Genomic DNA, 19,358 nt, shown 5'->3' with positions numbered 1-19,358 from the left:
TTTGGAAATAAACTTTTTTGTGAAAAAATATTTGACATGTAATAGACCGGAATGGAATAAAAAACAAGCCGAATAAGCTCTAACCTAGCTGCATGAGAAAGCATATTACCTTATAGGTGGGAAGCTTGGCCATGAATCTATCAAGGACAAATTTGTAAGCAACAACTCTATTTTTGGCAGGAAGAATTAAAGGGTGACCCAAATGAATAAAATTGTCGTCCATGGAAGGAACAGGGAAAATTCTCTTAATATCTGCAATGACCGTTTGATTAACATGAGCACTGGTCAAGATGGCTGACTTGGACCAATTCGGAGTTTGACATGAGAAAGCACAAAAATGTTGAATGCTGTGAGCGATCGTACGAACTTCCTGCAAATTAGTTGGCCACATACCAGAAGATCATCTGCAAAGAGCAAAGAGTGGACAGGGGCAATTTGGCCGAAGCAAAATATCTTGAAGGTGGTTAGCATCCATATAATCATTGAGAGCGAGAGAATGTACATTAATGCCAAGCACAAAAAGATAGGGGACATATGACATCCTTGTCTAATACCACTATTACTTTTAAATCTATGAGTTGCCTGACCATTGATAATGACTGCGAACGAAGGCGAGGAGAAGCATGCATAAATTAATGACATTTCATTCAATATGATCAAAAGCTTTTGCAAGATCAATTTTAAGCATAAAAGCATTGTGATTCCAAGACTTAGGAGCAAAGGAGTGAGTGATTTCTTGGGCAATAATAATGTTATCACCAATTCTATGACCCTCAATAAAAGCTTGCTGAGCTGGATGAATATAATCCGGTAGATGAGTTTTGGATCGAAGGGTGCCATTTCTGCATACGTCAAGCCTTTACTCTGGGCCGATCTAGGAGGCACACATTTTTGCCTTCCTGTATAGCATACTGCTTTGCCGGCGCCCCCCCATTTGAAAGAGTAATGACCTAACATGTGGCACGAGCACGTGGCAACTCCGAACGCTTTATATGGCAAGTTTAGTGACACGAGGGTGGCAACTTTAGTTAAGCATGACAACTGTCGTGCTTTAGTTTATTTTTAACAGAAACTTGCCGTGTGTCACTGGAATTTGTCATCCTTACGTGACTGGAATTGCATAAAAACTGTCAGGACTGGAGTGCCCTCGACATGACGTGTGGCAATTATCATTTGAGAAGAGTAAAGATTATGACAATCCAAACATGGGGAGAATTGACAAAGATTTTTCTCGTGGTTAGAATAGTTGGTGCTATCCTACAGGTTGATGAAGGTTTTATGATCACCTAGTGACGCGTTTGGTTGGACACACGTAACGTCTAAAGTACTATATAAGGAGAATACGCCGTATTAGGTCATCTCCAAAGCGGATCCTCAATCCGTCTGTTACCTTCTGGACTATGCTGTTCGAATGTATTTAGCCATCCAACCCGAATCTGTATCGGTCCGCTGAGAGGTCCGGATGTACTTTTTCCCGACATCAGCCACGTAGGACTCTGACACCACCAGCCAACCCAAACCCCTCTAGGACCCCGCACATCCATCCTCCCATTTTCTCTCCTTCAGTTTTTCTCTCTTACCTTTGTCGTCGGTCCACACCCCGGCCGCCATGCCATACCCCTGCCGGAACTCGATGAGTCCATCACATCCAACGGTACACCCAAGCTCCATGAAGATTCTCCTCCGCCGTCATTCCACACACGTACACCGATCGCCGCGCAGGTGTCATCCACTCCTACGATGCTCACCAAGTCCGGCAAGTGTTTGGTAAATTTCCCAAGCTAATTTTTTTGTGTCCCTTCTTCTTTGAAGCAGTGGATTCGGATATGGAGTACATATACGCGCACTATGTTGAGTCATCTGACTTGTCCGGCGAGGAGGACTACACGGATGAGACGGCGATGATGCAAGCGGTGCTTGTAGATGCGGAGCGTGCGGAGGAGCATGTTCTCAATTTCAAGGGATAGATCAAGGGCATCGAGTGCTCAACTGCAACCGGGCATGCGACCACCTGAAGCTGATGGACGACTACTTTGCCACCGATGCCCTCTTTGCTAACAATTTTTGCCGGCGATTTCGGATGCGCAAAAATGTCTTCGGTCTCTACCATGGCATCTGGTCCTTTGATGAGTACTTCATCTTGAAGAAGGATGCCGTTGGAAGGATTGGGTTCTCTGGTTACTAGAAGTGCATGGCCCCACTACGGATGCTTGCATATGGAATGATCGCTGATTCGTGGGACGAGTACCTATGGATGTCCGAGAGCACATGCAGAGATGCAATGGGTCAGGTTTGTAACTACCGTGGTCGAGGTGTTTGGACCTTAGTACCTAAGAGAACCAACTATGACAGACACCGACAAGATCTTGGCAATCTCGGAAGTAAGATGGTGGCTAGGTTTGCTCAGATCTCTTGATTGCGTGCATTGGAAATGGAAGAATTGCCCAAAAACTTTACAACGGCAATATCAGGGTCATGTTAAGAAGTCCACCATCATTCTTGAAGCACTTGCATCACATGTTTTATTTGGAATGCACGGGTCTCACAATGACATCAATGTGCTACAACGATCACCATTGTTTGCTAGGCCGACTAAAGAAAACGCTTCTCCTTGCCACTATACTATCAATGGTCATGAGTACAACATGGCTACTATCTGGTTCATGATATCTATCACCCGTGGGCTACCTTTGTGAACACCATCTCTAACCCAGGTTGCTAGAAAAGGTTTCACTTTGCCCAATGACAACAAGGAGCTAGAAAGGATGTTGAGAGGGCATTTGAAGTTTTGCAGACATATTTTGCAGTTATTTGTGGACCTGCTAAACAATGGGATTTGGAGACCTTGTTAGAGGTGACGACCTGTTGTGTGATCATGCACAACATAATCTTGGAGGATGAGGGTGAGGATCCTGCCGCAGGTCTTGAATTTGAGAACATTGGTAATCCTATCGAACTTCCAGACGAGAATCTGGCCACATTTGAAGAGTTTGTTCAAAGGTATCAATAAATTTGGCATCGAGCAACTCACGATCAACTAAAGGTAGATCTGATTGAGCTTCTATGGGCGGTTAAGGGGGAAGACAATGTTCAAGTGTAATATTTGAACTTTTTTAAATTAGAACTACTACTACATTTGAACATTCGGACTATTTGAGACTATATATGCGGCTATTTGAACGTGCACACTTCAACTTTTCTGGGATCGGATGGGTAGCATTGGATGGACGGCTCTCTTATCCGTGTCTCAACGTCCTCCTGCGGGTGCCGGGTAGGTAACCTGCCCCAACAATTCGACACACTTATGTTCCTCCAACCTTGAAAATTGAGCCATCCCTCAAAAAGGAAGTAGGCAAAAATACTTTCGCCATAACCCAAAGTGGGCCTCAAGCCAAGAAAAGCTCACAAAGGGCAATGAAGCCCGAAATGTGGAGAGTAGAATTTGGGGAGATATGGTGGAGTTGGATCCGGTAAAACTCTAGAAGGCCCCTGAGAAAAGGGTGGATCAGAAAACAAGACCCTGAAGAAGGAAGGGAATGAAGTAAATTCACTCCTCCCCATTAGGCGTTGGATATCGATCATTGACCACCTTCTTGTCTATAGTCACCAGCCCATGGCGGGCATGTGTAAAATCTAGATCTAGTAAATACCCTTGAGTCGCAAGCCTGTTTACCTACGTTTGGGTAACCGAGCGACTCTTCCAGTATCCTTCGAGGGGGCCATTGGGTCGCTTTAACGAGCCAGGGACCTTTGCCATTGCTGAAGCTCTAAAAGCAAGGATGAGAGGACGAGTTGCATCGGGGCAAAGGAAAAAAGGGCAGGGTGGAGAAAAAAATTACCTCCCCTGTCTCCTTATATTTACCATGATGAGGCGGGTTGCGATTGGACGCTTGAGTCCCCAATGGTAAATCGCGTGTTCCCCAGGTTTTATGCCTTTTCTAGAGCACAGATTGAGGAAAATAAATTAAAACTACCATTAAAGGTGGATCACCGGGCCCACCACGATTCATTTTCGTGGGTATGATAAGTTGTAGGACCGTGAAAATTACCAATGGTCGTCGAGAGTCCTCGGAGAATAAAACTTTACTTGCAAGGAATCAACTTCGACTCGCGGTCCTCGGACCAAGCAAGGATATATCCTGAAGCAAAGGGTCCTACCAAAGGGCACCCGGATTTTCGAAGCATTTTGCTGCTCAGATCCATGTCCGAACACTTAAGACTGACGATCGAGCATAAAAGGAGGACCTCGTATCTGGAAGCCGGCGTGGAAGATAAAACTCGCCTACGAAGCCGAAGACCACAAGACTGAAGTTGTTCCGATGATAGACCAAGTCCTCGGCTTGAATACCAGTTCAGGCTCTACTGACGATGTCCTGGATTAGGGGGTGCACATCACGTCGGCTCAGCGACCATGGGCCAAGCCGAGAATGCGTCCACGACTAAAGAATGGGCCTCATGAGCCTTGGCCCTCGGCGTACACAAGACGGAAACCTCTGAAGCCTTGGCGTACACTTCAAGGCGTATTTGAATGATCAGCATGTTTATCCCTAGATTGTAACCGACCATGTGAAAACCGTAGATACCCCCGGTGCCTATATAAGCCAAGGGGTTTAGTGTGTAGAGGAGAGAGAGAGAGAGAGGTATATACGCGTTCAAGGCTTAGAAGTTAGAACTCATTCATACGATCTTGAGGTAGATCATCTGTACTTTATACCCCATCCATAATCTATACAATATAAGCATCACGTAGGGTTTTACCTCTTAGAGAGTGTCCAAACCTTGGTGTTGCCAGCTCGGGGCCCCCCTACCCGAGATCTGCCATTTCAGCACCGACACTTCCCTTGCAAAAAAATTACACTATGTGATCATGGGTACCTGCAGGGTCGATGACCGGGAAAGAGACAAGAGACAACTATGATGCAATGTTATGTCAAACATATATGAAGTTCATTCAAAGTCATTCTGTTGGCCCCTCATACAAATACATCGAGTTGCAAGGCTATGCCTCAACCCATTACCTTACCGAATTACTCATACATGGCGATTGGATCGAAAGAAGAAATTATGGGACACGATATAAAGATGAATGCTTTATTGATAATATGTCTTACAATGGTTGCCTAGTGCGAGGCACGATTACAATTAGGGCTATATTGGAGGTGGATTGTTGCGGTGATGGTAATGGTGATGGTGATGGTGTGGCTATGGAGCTGACATGAGAAATGTCGGCGGCTAGGGTTGGAGAATAGCTTCTCGTGCAGACACAAAGGGTTTCGCCGATGCTCCTTTGCGATTTTGGTGCTGGACCCCTTATAAAAGTGGTGGGGTTGGACGCCACGGTGCCGCTGGCACCTTCTACAAGTGCTGGTACGCCTTCTGCTCTATTTGTATTATTGTGCCTCCCATTGAATTCCTCCTTTCTCCATTATCCTTCTTTCCTTATAAATGATTATTTTTATCAATGTATGGCCTGTTTACCCATGGAAACAAACTAAAGAGTGGATTTCGCAGCCTCTTGCGTTCATTGGTCATGAGTGGTAATATGGGAGGGAATATCTAAGATTTTTTAAGATAAACCGGTTAAACAATAGTGTTGTGAGCGTAAAAATAACACTCATCACACGCCTTGTTATCGGACATCATCAACAACAAAGACGCCTAGCGGCACGTGTCCAAATGGGCAATTGAGCTCCTATCTTTCGGCATCACATACAAACCCGCTAGGCTATCAAGTCTCATGCAATCACCGTCTTCACCGTCTAGTGGATAGAAGCACAACAGATATCACAAAACATTGACCTCGAGTACTGGTTATTGTAGTTTTAAGGCTCCATGATCGTAAATGGACTGGGAGCCGGAGTGGTCCTAATCTACCCTCACGGATATATAATGAGCTACATCCTGTAAATACACTTTGCCGACTTAAAAAACGTTGCCGAATATGAAGACCCTCTACAAGGGTTCCATATCGCGACTTTCACGGGAATTCAACGGCTTATCTGCCACAGTGACTCCGACCTCGTCGTCCAGTAGATTATGAAAGCATTTGGCACAAGAGAACGCAAAAATGACGGCCTACTACTTAGTGGTTCACCAACTGGAAGAAAAACTCGAGAGCATAATTTGGCCGAAGAGATTTTAGCCCAAATGGGCGCGGCTCGCAAACCAGTCCCAGACGACAACTTCTTGGAGATGCTTCACAAACCATCAACGAAAATCCAGGAGGTCCCAACAAACACCCCAACCTATGGTGGTACGAAGGCCATGGCAAACACACATGAAATTGCAGAAGAACACAGCTCGGAGGAAGGTCTCGCAGTCATACCAGCATGGACTCAACCGCTGCTCACATACCTCATCAATAGGGAAATACCGTAAGACTGAAATGAAGCACGATTCGTACTTTGTAGGTCAAAAGTTTACAAAATCATCCAGGTGAGCTCCACAAGGGAAGCCTTACAAGAATCTTCCAGCGGTGAGTATCGAACGGCGAAGGTCGCCAGCTGTTGCAGGAGATACAAGCCGTGGCTTGGTAATCAGGCGGCCCCAAGGACGCTAGTCGGCAAGGCTTTTCGCCATGGGTTAACTGGCCTAATTGTTCCCATGACGCCGAGGACATAGTGCGACGATGGTCTAGCTCGCAGCAGCTTGTATAGAAATCCCACGTGCCAGCCACAACTCCGAAAACGATCCCTATGACTTGGTCCTTCGTCGTGTGGAGGCTCGATATTGTAGGGCCACTCGCCATGCCAGTCTATCTCGACAATAGTATTTCTAAATGCATGCAAAAAAATGCGATGGAAAAGTTTACAACAGTAGCTAACAGGTAGACGGGTGCTTTTAGGTGGAAGACGATGGAGGGAGGCATATCCATGGTCGGGGGACATTTCATTGATGAGGTGGTTATCAAATGTCTCCCCAGCAGTGTAAGATGGTCGAGCTCCAGGTCGACATGTTCTGTTCCGCAGAACTAGCACTGTCGGTTGTACCACCACTGTGGAGGTTGCTAAAATTAGATGGAGTAAAGCTGTGGGATAAATTACATGACAAGTAAATAAATAAGAATAAAAACAATGGATCGCATAATGGAGAACACAATTTTGTTCTGTCCAATATTATCGGTTTATCTCAGTTCACAATAAATAATCACATCCAAGGCAAAAGAATCAGATTATACAGCACTGAAGCTGATCAGCATTTATACAGGAGCAAAATAGAGATATTTTTCTTCTTGGTTCTATGTGTGCCTTCCTCTAATTTCACTTTGCTCCCGTGAGCTCCTCCATGCCTTCAGACCTACAATTATTATCAAAAACTTATCAAAGTGCAATAAAGATAAGGACATTCTGAGTTGGCACTCGAGGACCATTCTAAGGTCCTATGTAAAATCCCATTTGTGCATGTGCCATTAATTCTGGTTTTTTCTACAGTAGCACACTAATGCTAGCATCATTATGAGAAAGGCGCAATGTTAGAGAAGACAGGCACAAGGAAAAGGTAATGATAGTACGCAACCCAAAGTATTAGTCCAGGCGAATAAATGTTTAACTTTGGCAAGAACCTTAATTATTCTCCCCCTTTATCAAATATTTTCCTGCATTTTATACTGGAAGACTGTAATATAATAGGTAGCTTCAGCCAGTTTTTGCAAAAGAATGCTTATTGCTTGGGAGAGCACAGATCGAACCATGATACATTTCTACTCTCAGTGTTTTCTTCCTTGTAGCATGGACATGTGTTCCATGAGTAGATACATAATCCCAAGTGAGGAGAAAATATAGTGAATACGGTCGCATAATATTTTACTTCTTTTGAACATCGTGATGCGAACCATATGATAAGGTATCCTAAGATGCTTTGCCTATAACATGTCTGACTGTGAGCACGAAAACATGTCTGATGGTGAGCACAGTGAAAATTTTGTAGTATACGTTAAATACTCATATCCCGTAAGCCGTGAAGTAATATCTAAACTAACCAGAAATGATGATCTTCGCAAAGACATGAGCTGCAACTAAATATTATTCAATGCAAAGTACCTACAAAAGATAGAATGTATGCAGCCACACGCTAAAAGTTTTTGTATCATTATTTTACAAAATTTAGTTCTCAAATGTCGTAACGAAATAATAGTGCTCGCATATTTATTTTAGTACTACCGCGACAAAAATTTAAGTTCTCGCAAATTTTAGAAGGACAATGAAATAGAAAAATGTAGGCATGCTAATACTGAGAATAGTACATACCTTCTCATTCATAAATTTGTTAAATGCATCCATATTTACCCCATGCATCATCTCATCTGTTCCTAGTCCACCTGTACCTGATATGCCGGCTGTTTCAACAGTAGTACTATCCGTGTTGAAAAACTCACTGCCGTGGCCTTGAAGCTGCATTGCATTGGTCTGACCAGCAGCACCATCTCCTGAAATTTCTTGGGTCATCTCCACAGTTGCAGAATTTGTTATTCCCAGTGTAATGTCCATGGTTGCTGCATTCTGCATTCCATGGGCCATGTCCGTGGTTGCGGTGTTTTGCATGTCCTCGTCCTCACCAAGGTAGCTTCTGAGGAGGTCTTCACCATCATCTAGAGGCGGAGTCAACATCCTTATCCCTCCAATGCTAGAGTCATAGATGAGTGGATATAACTGTGGTAGAAGCTCCTGTTGCCTTAAATGGTTTGGATTATCCATGGCAAACATTGTATTACTTGGAAATAAATTCAAAGTGGGCATTGGCTGTTGTGCTGTTTGTGAAAGATTGGACGGTTGTGATGCACTAACCATGCTTCCATTTGCTAGAACTCCAACATGAGCACCATTACCATTAGTATAACCGTGACCATTATTAGTATTAGATGCTCGTCCACTAAGAGCACCTCCACAAAGACTAGTCGTGCTGCCATCATTTCCATGAAAACCATAACCAACCGGTTTTGCAATATTACTTGGCTGACTTATTTGGTTAAGATTTATAGCTCCCTCAGATCCTATATTGAACTCGAAAGTTCCCTCACTATCTTGATATTTCGGATAGTCATTCAAAGAATTGTTATAGTGTGTTGGGATCGTGGGCATGGTTGAAAGCCAATCAGTTGAGCAGTCACCTTTGTTTTTCTGAAATTTCAAATATAGTAAAAAGATTAATGAAGGATATGTATGGTAGTGGGGGTGGTGGTATCATTTCTGATAATTTCATGATCATATAGATGAAGCTCGGTTTCAGATTGAAGGAACATCAACTTGAAACGTACCTGCAGATCGCTGCTATCCTTATATGTAGTTGCATTTTCACTATTGTCCTCCGTAATAAGTTCTCTCATATTTCTCGGAGTATAGTCTGCATTGTCGAAAGCAAAATATGCCAAGAGAGCCGAGCTTAGAAATTTGGAAATACCAATATGCACCAATACATGTGATTTACTTATTTCATCCTAACATTCATAATTAGTCATAAACATGCGCCTTGATTGACATCCATGCTAATTATAATAAAAAACATCACAACATTCTGAAGTGGGCAAAGAATACAGATAAAACATGCAAGGGTAATAGGTATATATTATTTTAAAGGCATGCATGGACCTTTGTTCTACTAAAATTAAATATTAAAATCATAGCAAAACGTTAGTGTTCATAGTGTCACAATATCATTTTGACTATACTGTGGTTACATGATATAGTGAGTTAGAGACAAATATATGTGCAACGTTACCATTACTTTTCTCCAAATAATGCTCACCACATTATATTCATGAATGGTTCATGCATTGAACGGTAGTGTTCTCAGGCGACCAAGATACAGAAGCAATGAATTTATCATGCAACCAATAAAAATGAAAATGCATAAGTTGTACACGGGGAAACCAACAGAATATAATACCCGTAATATAGCATGCATATTTTAATACGATAATTAAGGTGCCAAACTTTTATACATACTCAGATCAGGATATCCCTATGACCGTTACACCCATAGCTCCCCACAACTACACATGTTTAAGTTCCAGAAACCAAGGACAAAACTACACATGTTTAAGTTCCAGAAAACAAGGACGAATCATTAGAGTTCATGCATGCCAAGTGAATTATCGGGTAGTTTTTATTCTAGGAACTATTCCATTGTTCATGAGAGTATTATTTGGCATATATTATATAAGTATGTATTGCTAGGGAATGAATGTCCTAACATGGATAAAAGGGGCGAGCATTGGTGCATGACAAAACATGGAGACATGGGCGACCATGCAAGGATTGAACTGTGCTTCAAGTGGATACATTAGGACTTTGGAGCCGCCATAATGACAGACAACTACAAATAAGAAATTTACTAGATGACACTTCATTTTTCCCTCCATAGCCTTCTATAGCTGATCTGCACCTCACTTTTGGGTGAGGCCCATGTAATTTTGTAATATGGGCCAATATTTAGATTCCATATTTGTTGATGAAACTGAATTAGGTTGCATTCACACCCCCTCCAAAGGCTAGACAAATTTCCCCTACGTACCTCCATAAATACCACCGCTAGGGCATCATTTGGATGTCCATATTTACCATAGTTAAGGCTCATTCTTTAATCTCTTGCAAGGATTAGACCTTTGTGGTCTGATTAATCGTGTCTCGGTGTCGTCAATAACATCCCAAGAATTGGTTCAGACTTTTCATATGCGCCTCGTAGTTGCACGTTGTAGTAGAATCCAAAATATTCTCCATCCATATTGTCGAGTGTTTCCCAATGAAAGATCCAGACACCCGCAGTGTTATTAAGATTTAGACACATTTCCTCTTCCGATTAGTTGATTTTGCCTAGTTGTGTGTGTTACTTATTCTTCATAAAAGTAATGTGTTTGAACTATCTCTAGGCATAGTGAATCAAATGTTAAAAGATCGCAAGCTCACCTGTTATGTGCAAATTTTAGGAGTTAGCCAAGACCTAAGGTGAAGCAAACCACCCTAAACCTCTAGGACTCATACACAAGCACGGAATTGTTGCCGGTCCCATTGCATCTTTACCGGTCCATGTGTAAGTTGGAGAACTGACATCACAAAAGAAATTGAGATTTTCATCAGGATCATGAAACGATGCATGATATTTAGTGCTTCAAGCCTTCCTTTGGCATATTGAGGCCCACCACCTATCACCCACAAATTTAATTTCATGCCATAGCCAATCTATAGAATCCTTTTCGGCGAAGCTATGCATTTGTTTGCATCACGTTCTAGATGGAGGATGTAGGGGCAATGAGAAGGAGGTGAATAGTTGATTATAGTTCCACTTCCATTTCCAAGAAAGCTGGATCCAATAGGTATATATTTTGTGTTCATGGCTCATCCCTCAATAATGCCCCCCATGATTATAGTTCCATATCTATTTCAATGAAGTCATCAATAAAATAGGTGATGCTACCTTGGTTCACCCCATTATAATGGCCCTTGTTGCTAGGAAAGGAAGGTGGTGTAGAAACTTTTGTGATTTACTGAAGTAGCATAGTTGTGAGAACATAGCACATTCATGAGATTTACAGGCCATTAAAATGGCCCCCATATTCTACGCTTCGCTTTGAAGTAACTGGTAATGCTTGAAGTCTCTCATGTGCAAACCACTAGGACCTAGCAAAGCCAACGAAGTTTCTTGTGTGTTTAGACATGGTTCGAATGGAATATTGGTAGAATATTATGTGTTTGCCACTCAACACTCTTCATGGAAACATAGAGGATTTTATTGCAGGATCGAATCCCATGGTAATGAAGAAAGTAACATTAAAGGGATAGCTGCCCAGGATGGCGCCAATGTTATCACAACAATTGTTCACATAGGCAAGGAGCAAGCATCAATACTTCTTGAAATTAATTTGGCAGATCACAATATGAAACATGACAGGAATCTCAACAAGATCCACCATATTATCTCTTGTACTCTTAGCCGTGCTTTGACTTGATGTTACTTGGTACCACTCATGCACTAACCGTTTGGGCCAAACTGAAGCCATTATGATGATGAGTCTTTTTAGATGAACCTCCTTCTATGACTAGATGTGGTTTGAATGTGGGAACGTAGTGGCAACCTAATAGAAGGGAGAGGTTTATATCACTCATTTGTTGTTTCCTTAAAACAATCATAAAAATTGTTGAAGCTTGTGCACATGCTTCTCCACACTCGCTTAAATGGAGGATCATTTTCCAAGTTAATGAAGAAAGTCGTATAAGTAAGGAAGCAACCCCAGCTCACCTCAAGGGTGTCACCACCATTGTTGAGATAGGCGAGGAAAAATTTGTTAGTAGTTTAATAAGTTATCTAACTGGCATAGCTTTGGTAATATTAGAGGCTTTGATATCTACAATCACCACACAATATCTATTATTTCGGGTCTTGCTTCGACATAGCGATGATAGCTGCTCTACTGCATGATCCATCTCTATTGGGGCCAATGCGTTGAATATTTTTACATGAAGATACTTATGTGCTTAGATGTGGTTTGACCATAGGGACACATATGGCAACCGAGAAAGCACGATGGGAGGGCTCATTCTCTAGGCTCCCAAAGGGTTGTCACTGTTATTGTCGGCCTAGGGGAAGGAAGATGGCGGCAACGCTTCTAGAAGACATCTTAACATATATATGTGGCTTCTTGAAATCGATACGATCACCTATTCGCTTGATGTGTCTTTAGCCATTAATGCACATCGCAATTCATGCTAGGTATGTTGGGGCTTTGGTGAAGGCAATACATTGATTATTTATAGATGAAAGATACTCATGTGTTTAGACATGGCCTGAGAGTGGAAGTGTAGATGAAACAAAATTGAAGGGAAAATTTCATACCTCTTATATCTCTATTACAATAAACATTTGATCTTGAAGAGGTATGTACTTTAAATGGGAAGGTATATAACTATGGGCACCCACCAATAGCATCTAAGATGCCACTAAGTTAAGATACCACTGGGGACTAGCGTAACAAAGAGTTGTACTCCTTGTGACGTGCGCTAGGTTTGCTTACCCATCCGCAACCCGTTTTTCATTCCAATCACCTTTTTAGCAACATATCTCTATCTCCTACAACCATTTTCTTGAGGTATGTTCCAGCCTTCAGCCTTTAATGGCTTGGAGAAGCATAAAAAGTTACACATCAACATCAGTTGTCTTCTAAATCATCTTGACACTTGTGGAGGTAGGGGCATGCCAAAACTATCACCCCTCCATCACAGTTCCTATTGACCATGATAATTCATCCACAACAATCGATGCAAGAATCATCAGTGGTCATGACATCTTGATCATGTTGCAGAGAGGGTCATGGTAAAATTGTGGGATAGTGACACCCTCATTTTCTCTTTCACATAGCGACAAATGACGTGCTTCTCCTTCATAATATATCTATTTTCATGTAATCAAATGATGGAATACTGAGTATTTCAATGACCATCGTTGATTAGAACAGATGTACACCAATACTTTAGCCCATGCATCTTCAGTTTTGAAAATAACCAACGCATTTGCGCCAGGGTCGCAGATGGAACTATGTCATAGAAGGACCCACTGCATGGAAGGTCATCAAGTGGTGCACAGTTCATGGAAGCTGCTCATGTTCCATTGGCTATTCAAGGTATCAACAACTCATGTTCCAATTGCATAAGTTACCACGATAGTGGAAGGTTTTCCAACAATGTTGAATAAGGAAAAACACCAGATCCATCATATAGGGCGGTGCCCTCAATGTGCTATGAATGATGAAGATGCCTTCTAGGCCTTGGGTATATGACCCCATCACCTATACACTTTGGAAGGTTTTCGAAAGAGGTCAAGCAATTCATATAAATAAACAAGACATTGACTAACAAAAAACATACAAGTCTAAGATACCACACTTTACAAAATAGTAATAATCTAATTGTGCTAATCCAACCAAGCTCGAACATATATTCAAACCTAATGCCTCAAAGTGGTGATATGCATCTCGTGCATTGAATGTCGTTGGTTCCTCCATCTCCACCACGGCAATTTTCATCTCGCATTGCTTCCACAAAGAGTGCACTCGCAAAGAAAGACATGTGACCTATTTGTGCTATATCAAGTATATGTCTCAACCAAATGAGACCAAAATAAATACTCATTTCATACTATATTTTGAATATCAACTACTAGATATTCACCTAATGTGTAGATCAATTCCCTCCATCCATGGTATGCATCATCTTATATATGAGGAAACTCCGCATTGCAACCCTCTACATGCCACTCAATTTAGGATTCAACACTCAACTCCAAAACCGGTTCATGCACACCCTTTGCTTGCCAATTGTTTGACGAATCATCTCCCTGTTCGGTGGTCACTTGTTTTGATTGGGTTGAGCACTGACTTAGCGTTTGGCAACTATTTACATGTGGAACACACCCAACAATAGTAGGTGCACGAAGATCTACACGAATCCGAGGTGAAGATGTCGGGCATCGCGTCAACGATGCCACAAATGCTCATGTTCTTCCCCACCAAGGGGAAGAACACATGTGTTCACCAACAAGAACACGATCAGTTTGATGCAGGGGACATTGCCGCCCTATATTATCAGCAGGGCCATCATGTGCTTGCTTGCCCTGCCTATATCACAAATAACAAGGACATCTCCGCCACGATTACCAGGACCCGCCGCCTATGTTGTCGACAACCTGACTGGGTTCACCATTGACTCTCTCTTTGGTTTGCGTGGGCAACTGGAGTGGGTGGATAAAACTGGGGAAGAATGAACGTTTGGTTCCACCATTGAATGAAATACAGATCCAACAAGGGAACAAGCAATGGCCATGTATATTGTCCAGATCCAAGGATGAAGGAGAGGAGGAGGATGTCAGCAGAGCAGAGAACAGGACGGAGGTCTACGCAGAAGAGGATCAGAAGGACAATGAGAGAGAGAGAGAGAGAGGGAGAGAGAGAGGGAGAGAGAGAGAGAGAGAGAGAGAGAGAGAGAGAGAGAGAGAGAGAGAGAGAGAGAGAGAGAGAGAGTAGGTACTCCATCACCATACGGTAGGCGGGGGCATTGGAGTTGAGGGTTGAATCCTAAACCGAGTGGTAGGTTGAGAGTCATAACTTGGACTTTTCATATACTCGTAATCCAGGGTGAACTCGCTAACATCAATATGCATGCTCGCATGTAGTAAATGTGTATGCGGGTAGAACAAGTAGAAATAAATTATGGATGACACGATTACCATATATATGCCAACATGGAGGTATTTGAACAATACATTTTAATTAAAGTCACATACCTTTTGTTTCATTGAGTCGGTTGGTGGCTCTGTGGAATAGTGCATGCTTATGTGCAGTCCAGTGGAACTTGATCCCATTGGTGATCCTGCCCTCAGAGCCCCCCTCATTGGAGTCGTCCATTTCTAATGGTCTTTTCCCTGATTTGTCATCCCGATGGACAATGTGGTTGCTGTGAGAATCGGTGTTCATGGGGACAGCGGTAGGGGTGGTGTTGAGCCTCCGCGGGTTGACATGATGACAGATGTTGCGCATAACATCATCATGCAGGGGCTTGGTCAGGAAGTCACATGCACCTTCAATGAACCCCCTCCTCACCGTCTCTGCGGTCGCGTCGCCAGAGAACACTGTACAACGAATGCAAGTCTATTAGTACGTATGTACAAACATGCTAGATTGATGAATATGTGTGTGACCAGCGCTTTCATTGTACCCGTATATTAAGTACCAATAATCCCACACCTAGGTAAACTTACAAAATGTTTTACGTAATCCTTCTCACTAATTTTAGCGAGGGAGAAGTTACTATTGTACTTAATGAGCAATGCTAGATGTACATAATATATTTTGCATGTTTAACGGGCAGAAATCTGTGGAAGATTAAGATTAGGATTGGGCTTAAGGGAGTAGTAATTGCTGGGAGCAATCCTACATCTACAAATGACTGCTGCAGAATTATTTTACAGGATGTGTCAAGTATTAATTATACATCATTAGAGAGGGAGGGGACCTCTCTGAAATTAAGGGGAGGTTAGTCCCTACGCAATATGATCATCATCAAGGGCAAACACGTAATCATCAAGTCGATAGCTATCATCTTTCCTGAATCTTTGTCTTTTGGGACATCTAGTTTAGTCGTGTGCAGCAAGGCTTGACTCGCGAGCGTGCACGTGATAGGAGCATGGGACAACAGCACTCATCTGCTATCAGAGATGGAAAAGTGAAAATTACCACAACACTCATCCTGCTTGCATGGATGGCAACAGGAAGAGGCACGGAACAAAAAACCCGGATGCTCGCCAACGAGAACCTGGTAACTGAAGTGCAGCCATTACTGCTGGCAAGAAAACAAAATGACTACAGCTGTTACTGCTGGAACTACGTCTCGTACGAATCACGACGCCTTCAAGAACTCCACTAATACTGAGTACATGCCTCGTTGGTTCTAGACTCTAAACTCCCTCTGTCCATGGATTGATTGATCTATTCCGTATGTTACGTGCAGAACTATCATGGCTTCCTCCCCTTAGGCCCAATCCTAATCTTCACATATGTCTGCCCGTTAAACACGCAAAATATATTATGTAGGTCTAGCATTGCACATTAAGTACATTAGTAACTTCTCCCTCGCTTAAAAAAAGTAGTAACTGCTGGGAGCAATCCTACATCTACGGATGACTTCTGCAGAATTACAATGGCAAAAACGTCATCATCATCCATCAAGTCGATAGCTATCATCTTTCCTGCTTCTTTGTCTTTTGGGACATCTAGTTTAGTGGTGTGCAGCAAGGCTTGACTCATCAGCTATCATCCGGCTTGCATGGATGGCAAACAACAAAAAACCCAGAGGCTCGCCATTCAACCTGGTAACTGCAGTGCAGCCTTTACTTTACTGCTGGCAGAAAAACAAAACGACTACAGCTGGAACTACGATCAGAGCCGAGTCGTAATACATGCCCCGTTGGCTCTAGACTCTAAACTCCCTCTGTCCATGGATTGATCGATCTATCACTAGCCAGTACGTACAGATGTATCATGTCATCCGGTGAATACATGTGTGGAGGACTTACAGATGACAGGGTAATGATCCCTGGCCTGCTGGAGGAGGGTGAAGCCATCGATTCCATCCCTGGTGTGCGCCACCGTCAAGACGAGGTCAATCCCGTCTGGGTTCTCCTGTACCTCTCGCAGTGCTTCGGCGGGCGAGGCTTTCGTAGTCACTGCACGCCCCAACAATGTGAGGTCGCCGGTATAGATATTGCTTGCAAGAGCAGAAAGATGAAACTGCAGCGAGGACAGAGCGGACGACGTACCTTGGTAGCCGCAGCGGCTGAGTGTTTGGGTCATGGTCTCGAGGTGGATGGGGTCTTCGTCCACAACGAGGACCCTAATCCCCTCGCCGGCGCCCGAGGCCAAGGCGTCGCGGCCGTTCTCCATCTCCGCTGCCGGTGTCACAGTCGGTAACCAAAGCCTCGGTTGCTTGTCCGTAATGAGTGGAGGGCGTTCAGTAACTGGTGATTAGCATGCTCTTGCTTTTATATACTATACTCCAGTACGTTACTTCTCTGATGAGGGTAAACCGGGTGGTCCCTGGTCACACGCTCCACCTTGTTTTCTTTAAATCTTTTATTTAGAAACTAGCATTTTTTTTAGCCAATTTAGAAACTAGCAAACATGCATGTGGGTTGCAAAAATCATAGAACCGTAGCCCGATAATAAGTATGGCCCAAGACAGGGATTTGCTAGACACCCCGCCCCCCTCCCAGGAGGGGTTTCTTCGCTGAGAAAAAGGGTTTCCCCCGCTTTGCATTACAAAGCAAACATCCGATACAACCAACGATAGGAGATGGGGCGAAAGCAGCACAATCACGCCCAAAAGAAATGAAAGAGAAAAAGAAAAGAAACAAATGCCGATAACGGCGGGTCGACAAAAATGACGAAGCCTCGCAACCGCTGCGTCCACCGGAGATCACCCACCAAGCTCCGAGACTCCGAAGCGCCGATACCAACCAACACCTCCAAGAAGGGACGTGACGATGGCCACGCTGCTGCCAAGGGTTTCCCCCAGTACGCAGCGAGGAGAGAGGAAGGGTAGCCCCGACGCCCTCCAGGAAGGTCCGGCGGCACCCTCAGGCGCCACCGCGTCGGTGTCGGCCAAGCCAACAGGGATTTCTCCCGATCCCATCCTCCACCTCAGGCACTCCGGAGCTCGCCACCAAACTGACCACCACCCTGCGCCAACACGGACACGAAGCTTCCCACGTTGTCTCACCACGGCACCGCGAAGATGGTCTGCACAACGAAGAAGAGGAGCCGGGACTAGGGCAGCAGCACCGTCGGCCTACGGGAGGGCCCCACCTCCACCGTCCACGACGGTAGCCGACCGGACGCCAAAGCAGGAGCCTACCGGGCCCGTGGCTCCACAGGCCTGGCTGGGCCCGTAGCTCCCACCTCCGCGCAGCAGCTGGCGCGCCGTCGGCATGGCTGCCACAGTCCAAGCCGCTCCCCTGCCTCCCCATATAGAGGGCGTCGCGGTCGCGCCGAAGCCGACCCGCAAGGACCCAGATGGGGCCCTACTGGCCCAGATCTGGGCCGGGGACACGCCACCGGCCGCTCAGCACCACCGGATCGCCCCGCCGCCAAGAGGTGGCACCACCATGGCGAGCGCCGCCGGCCTCCGCCACCAGGACGCCGGCCCGCCACCGGCCGAGCACCGCCGCCGCCTCCCCCCACACCGGGAAGGAGGAGCACGCGCGGGTAAGGGACGGCCCGCCGCCGCCGGCATCACCCGGCCAGATCCAGGGGCGACCGCCGACGGCGGTGGGAGGGATGGATGGAGGAAGGGCAGACGAGGTAGAAGGGGGCACGCGTCGCCCCAGCCGCCTCCCGGGGAGACGGCGGAGGCGGCCGGACGGGGAGGAGGGGAAAGGGGTGGCAGGGGGCGGCAGGAAGGGGCGCCCGCGCCGGGCGGCAGGCTGCGGGGGGGGGGGGGGGGGGGCGGAGGGGCACCCACGCCGGGCGGCCGGCGGCCGCGGGAAGGGGCTAGGGCCCGCCAGCGGCGGGGGAACCCTAGCAGGAGTGGGGGCGTGCCGGAGGCGTTTCTTCGCCATCCTGGGGTTGCCCTAGCGACAGTTTTTGCTTTGGGGGTGCGGGGTGGACTCTCCCAGCCGCCCCCCAGGCGATAGCCTGGTTGTGGGCGTGGTGGTGCTTCAATGATGGTCGAGCTGGACGGTCGCCGGCGAGGAGAGCAGCGGTGGGAGCGCGAGGATCCGCCGGCGGGAGCACAGTGGCCCTGATCTGCGCGACGGCCTCCTCCCTGGTCGCGCATATAGGAGCTTCAGGTGGCGCATCACGCGGTCGTCTGATGCCCACA

General features: G+C 45.2%; 1 protein-coding gene across 1 annotated transcript; it reads right to left on the bottom strand.

Annotated features, from left to right (window-relative positions):
* Positions 1-8,171: 8,171 nt before the first annotated feature.
* Positions 8,172-17,422, bottom strand: LOC123142304 (two-component response regulator ORR24-like). Its single transcript, XM_044561279.1, has 4 exons — positions 17,056-17,422; positions 15,268-15,612; positions 9,254-9,339; positions 8,172-9,116 (listed from the first exon to the last, which is right to left on the bottom strand). The coding sequence occupies exons 1-4, from the start codon at positions 17,420-17,422 to the stop codon at positions 8,172-8,174; spliced, it is 1,743 nt and encodes a 580-aa protein (XP_044417214.1).
* Positions 17,423-19,358: the final 1,936 nt, after the last annotated feature.

This window comes from Triticum aestivum, chromosome 6D (genome assembly GCF_018294505.1).
Source record: "Triticum aestivum cultivar Chinese Spring chromosome 6D, IWGSC CS RefSeq v2.1, whole genome shotgun sequence".
Lineage (NCBI taxonomy): Eukaryota > Viridiplantae > Streptophyta > Magnoliopsida > Poales > Poaceae > Triticum > Triticum aestivum.
This window is presented reverse-complemented; position numbering and strand designations above follow the sequence as displayed.

What these genes read in the sequence shown, in the direction of transcription:
- LOC123142304 (XM_044561279.1), bottom strand. Translation starts at nt 17,422, where the DNA reads ATGGAGAACGGCCGCGACGCCTTGGCCTCGGGCGCCGGCGAGGGGATT. An exon ending in CCGACTCAATGAAACAAAAG is followed by an intron (nt 9,340 to 15,267) that starts GTATGTGACTTT and finishes TCGACAATGCAG; the next exon opens with ACTATACTCCGAGAAATATG. An exon ending in AGGATAGCAGCGATCTGCAG is followed by an intron (nt 9,117 to 9,253) that starts GTACGTTTCAAG and finishes TTGAAATTTCAG; the next exon opens with AAAAACAAAGGTGACTGCTC.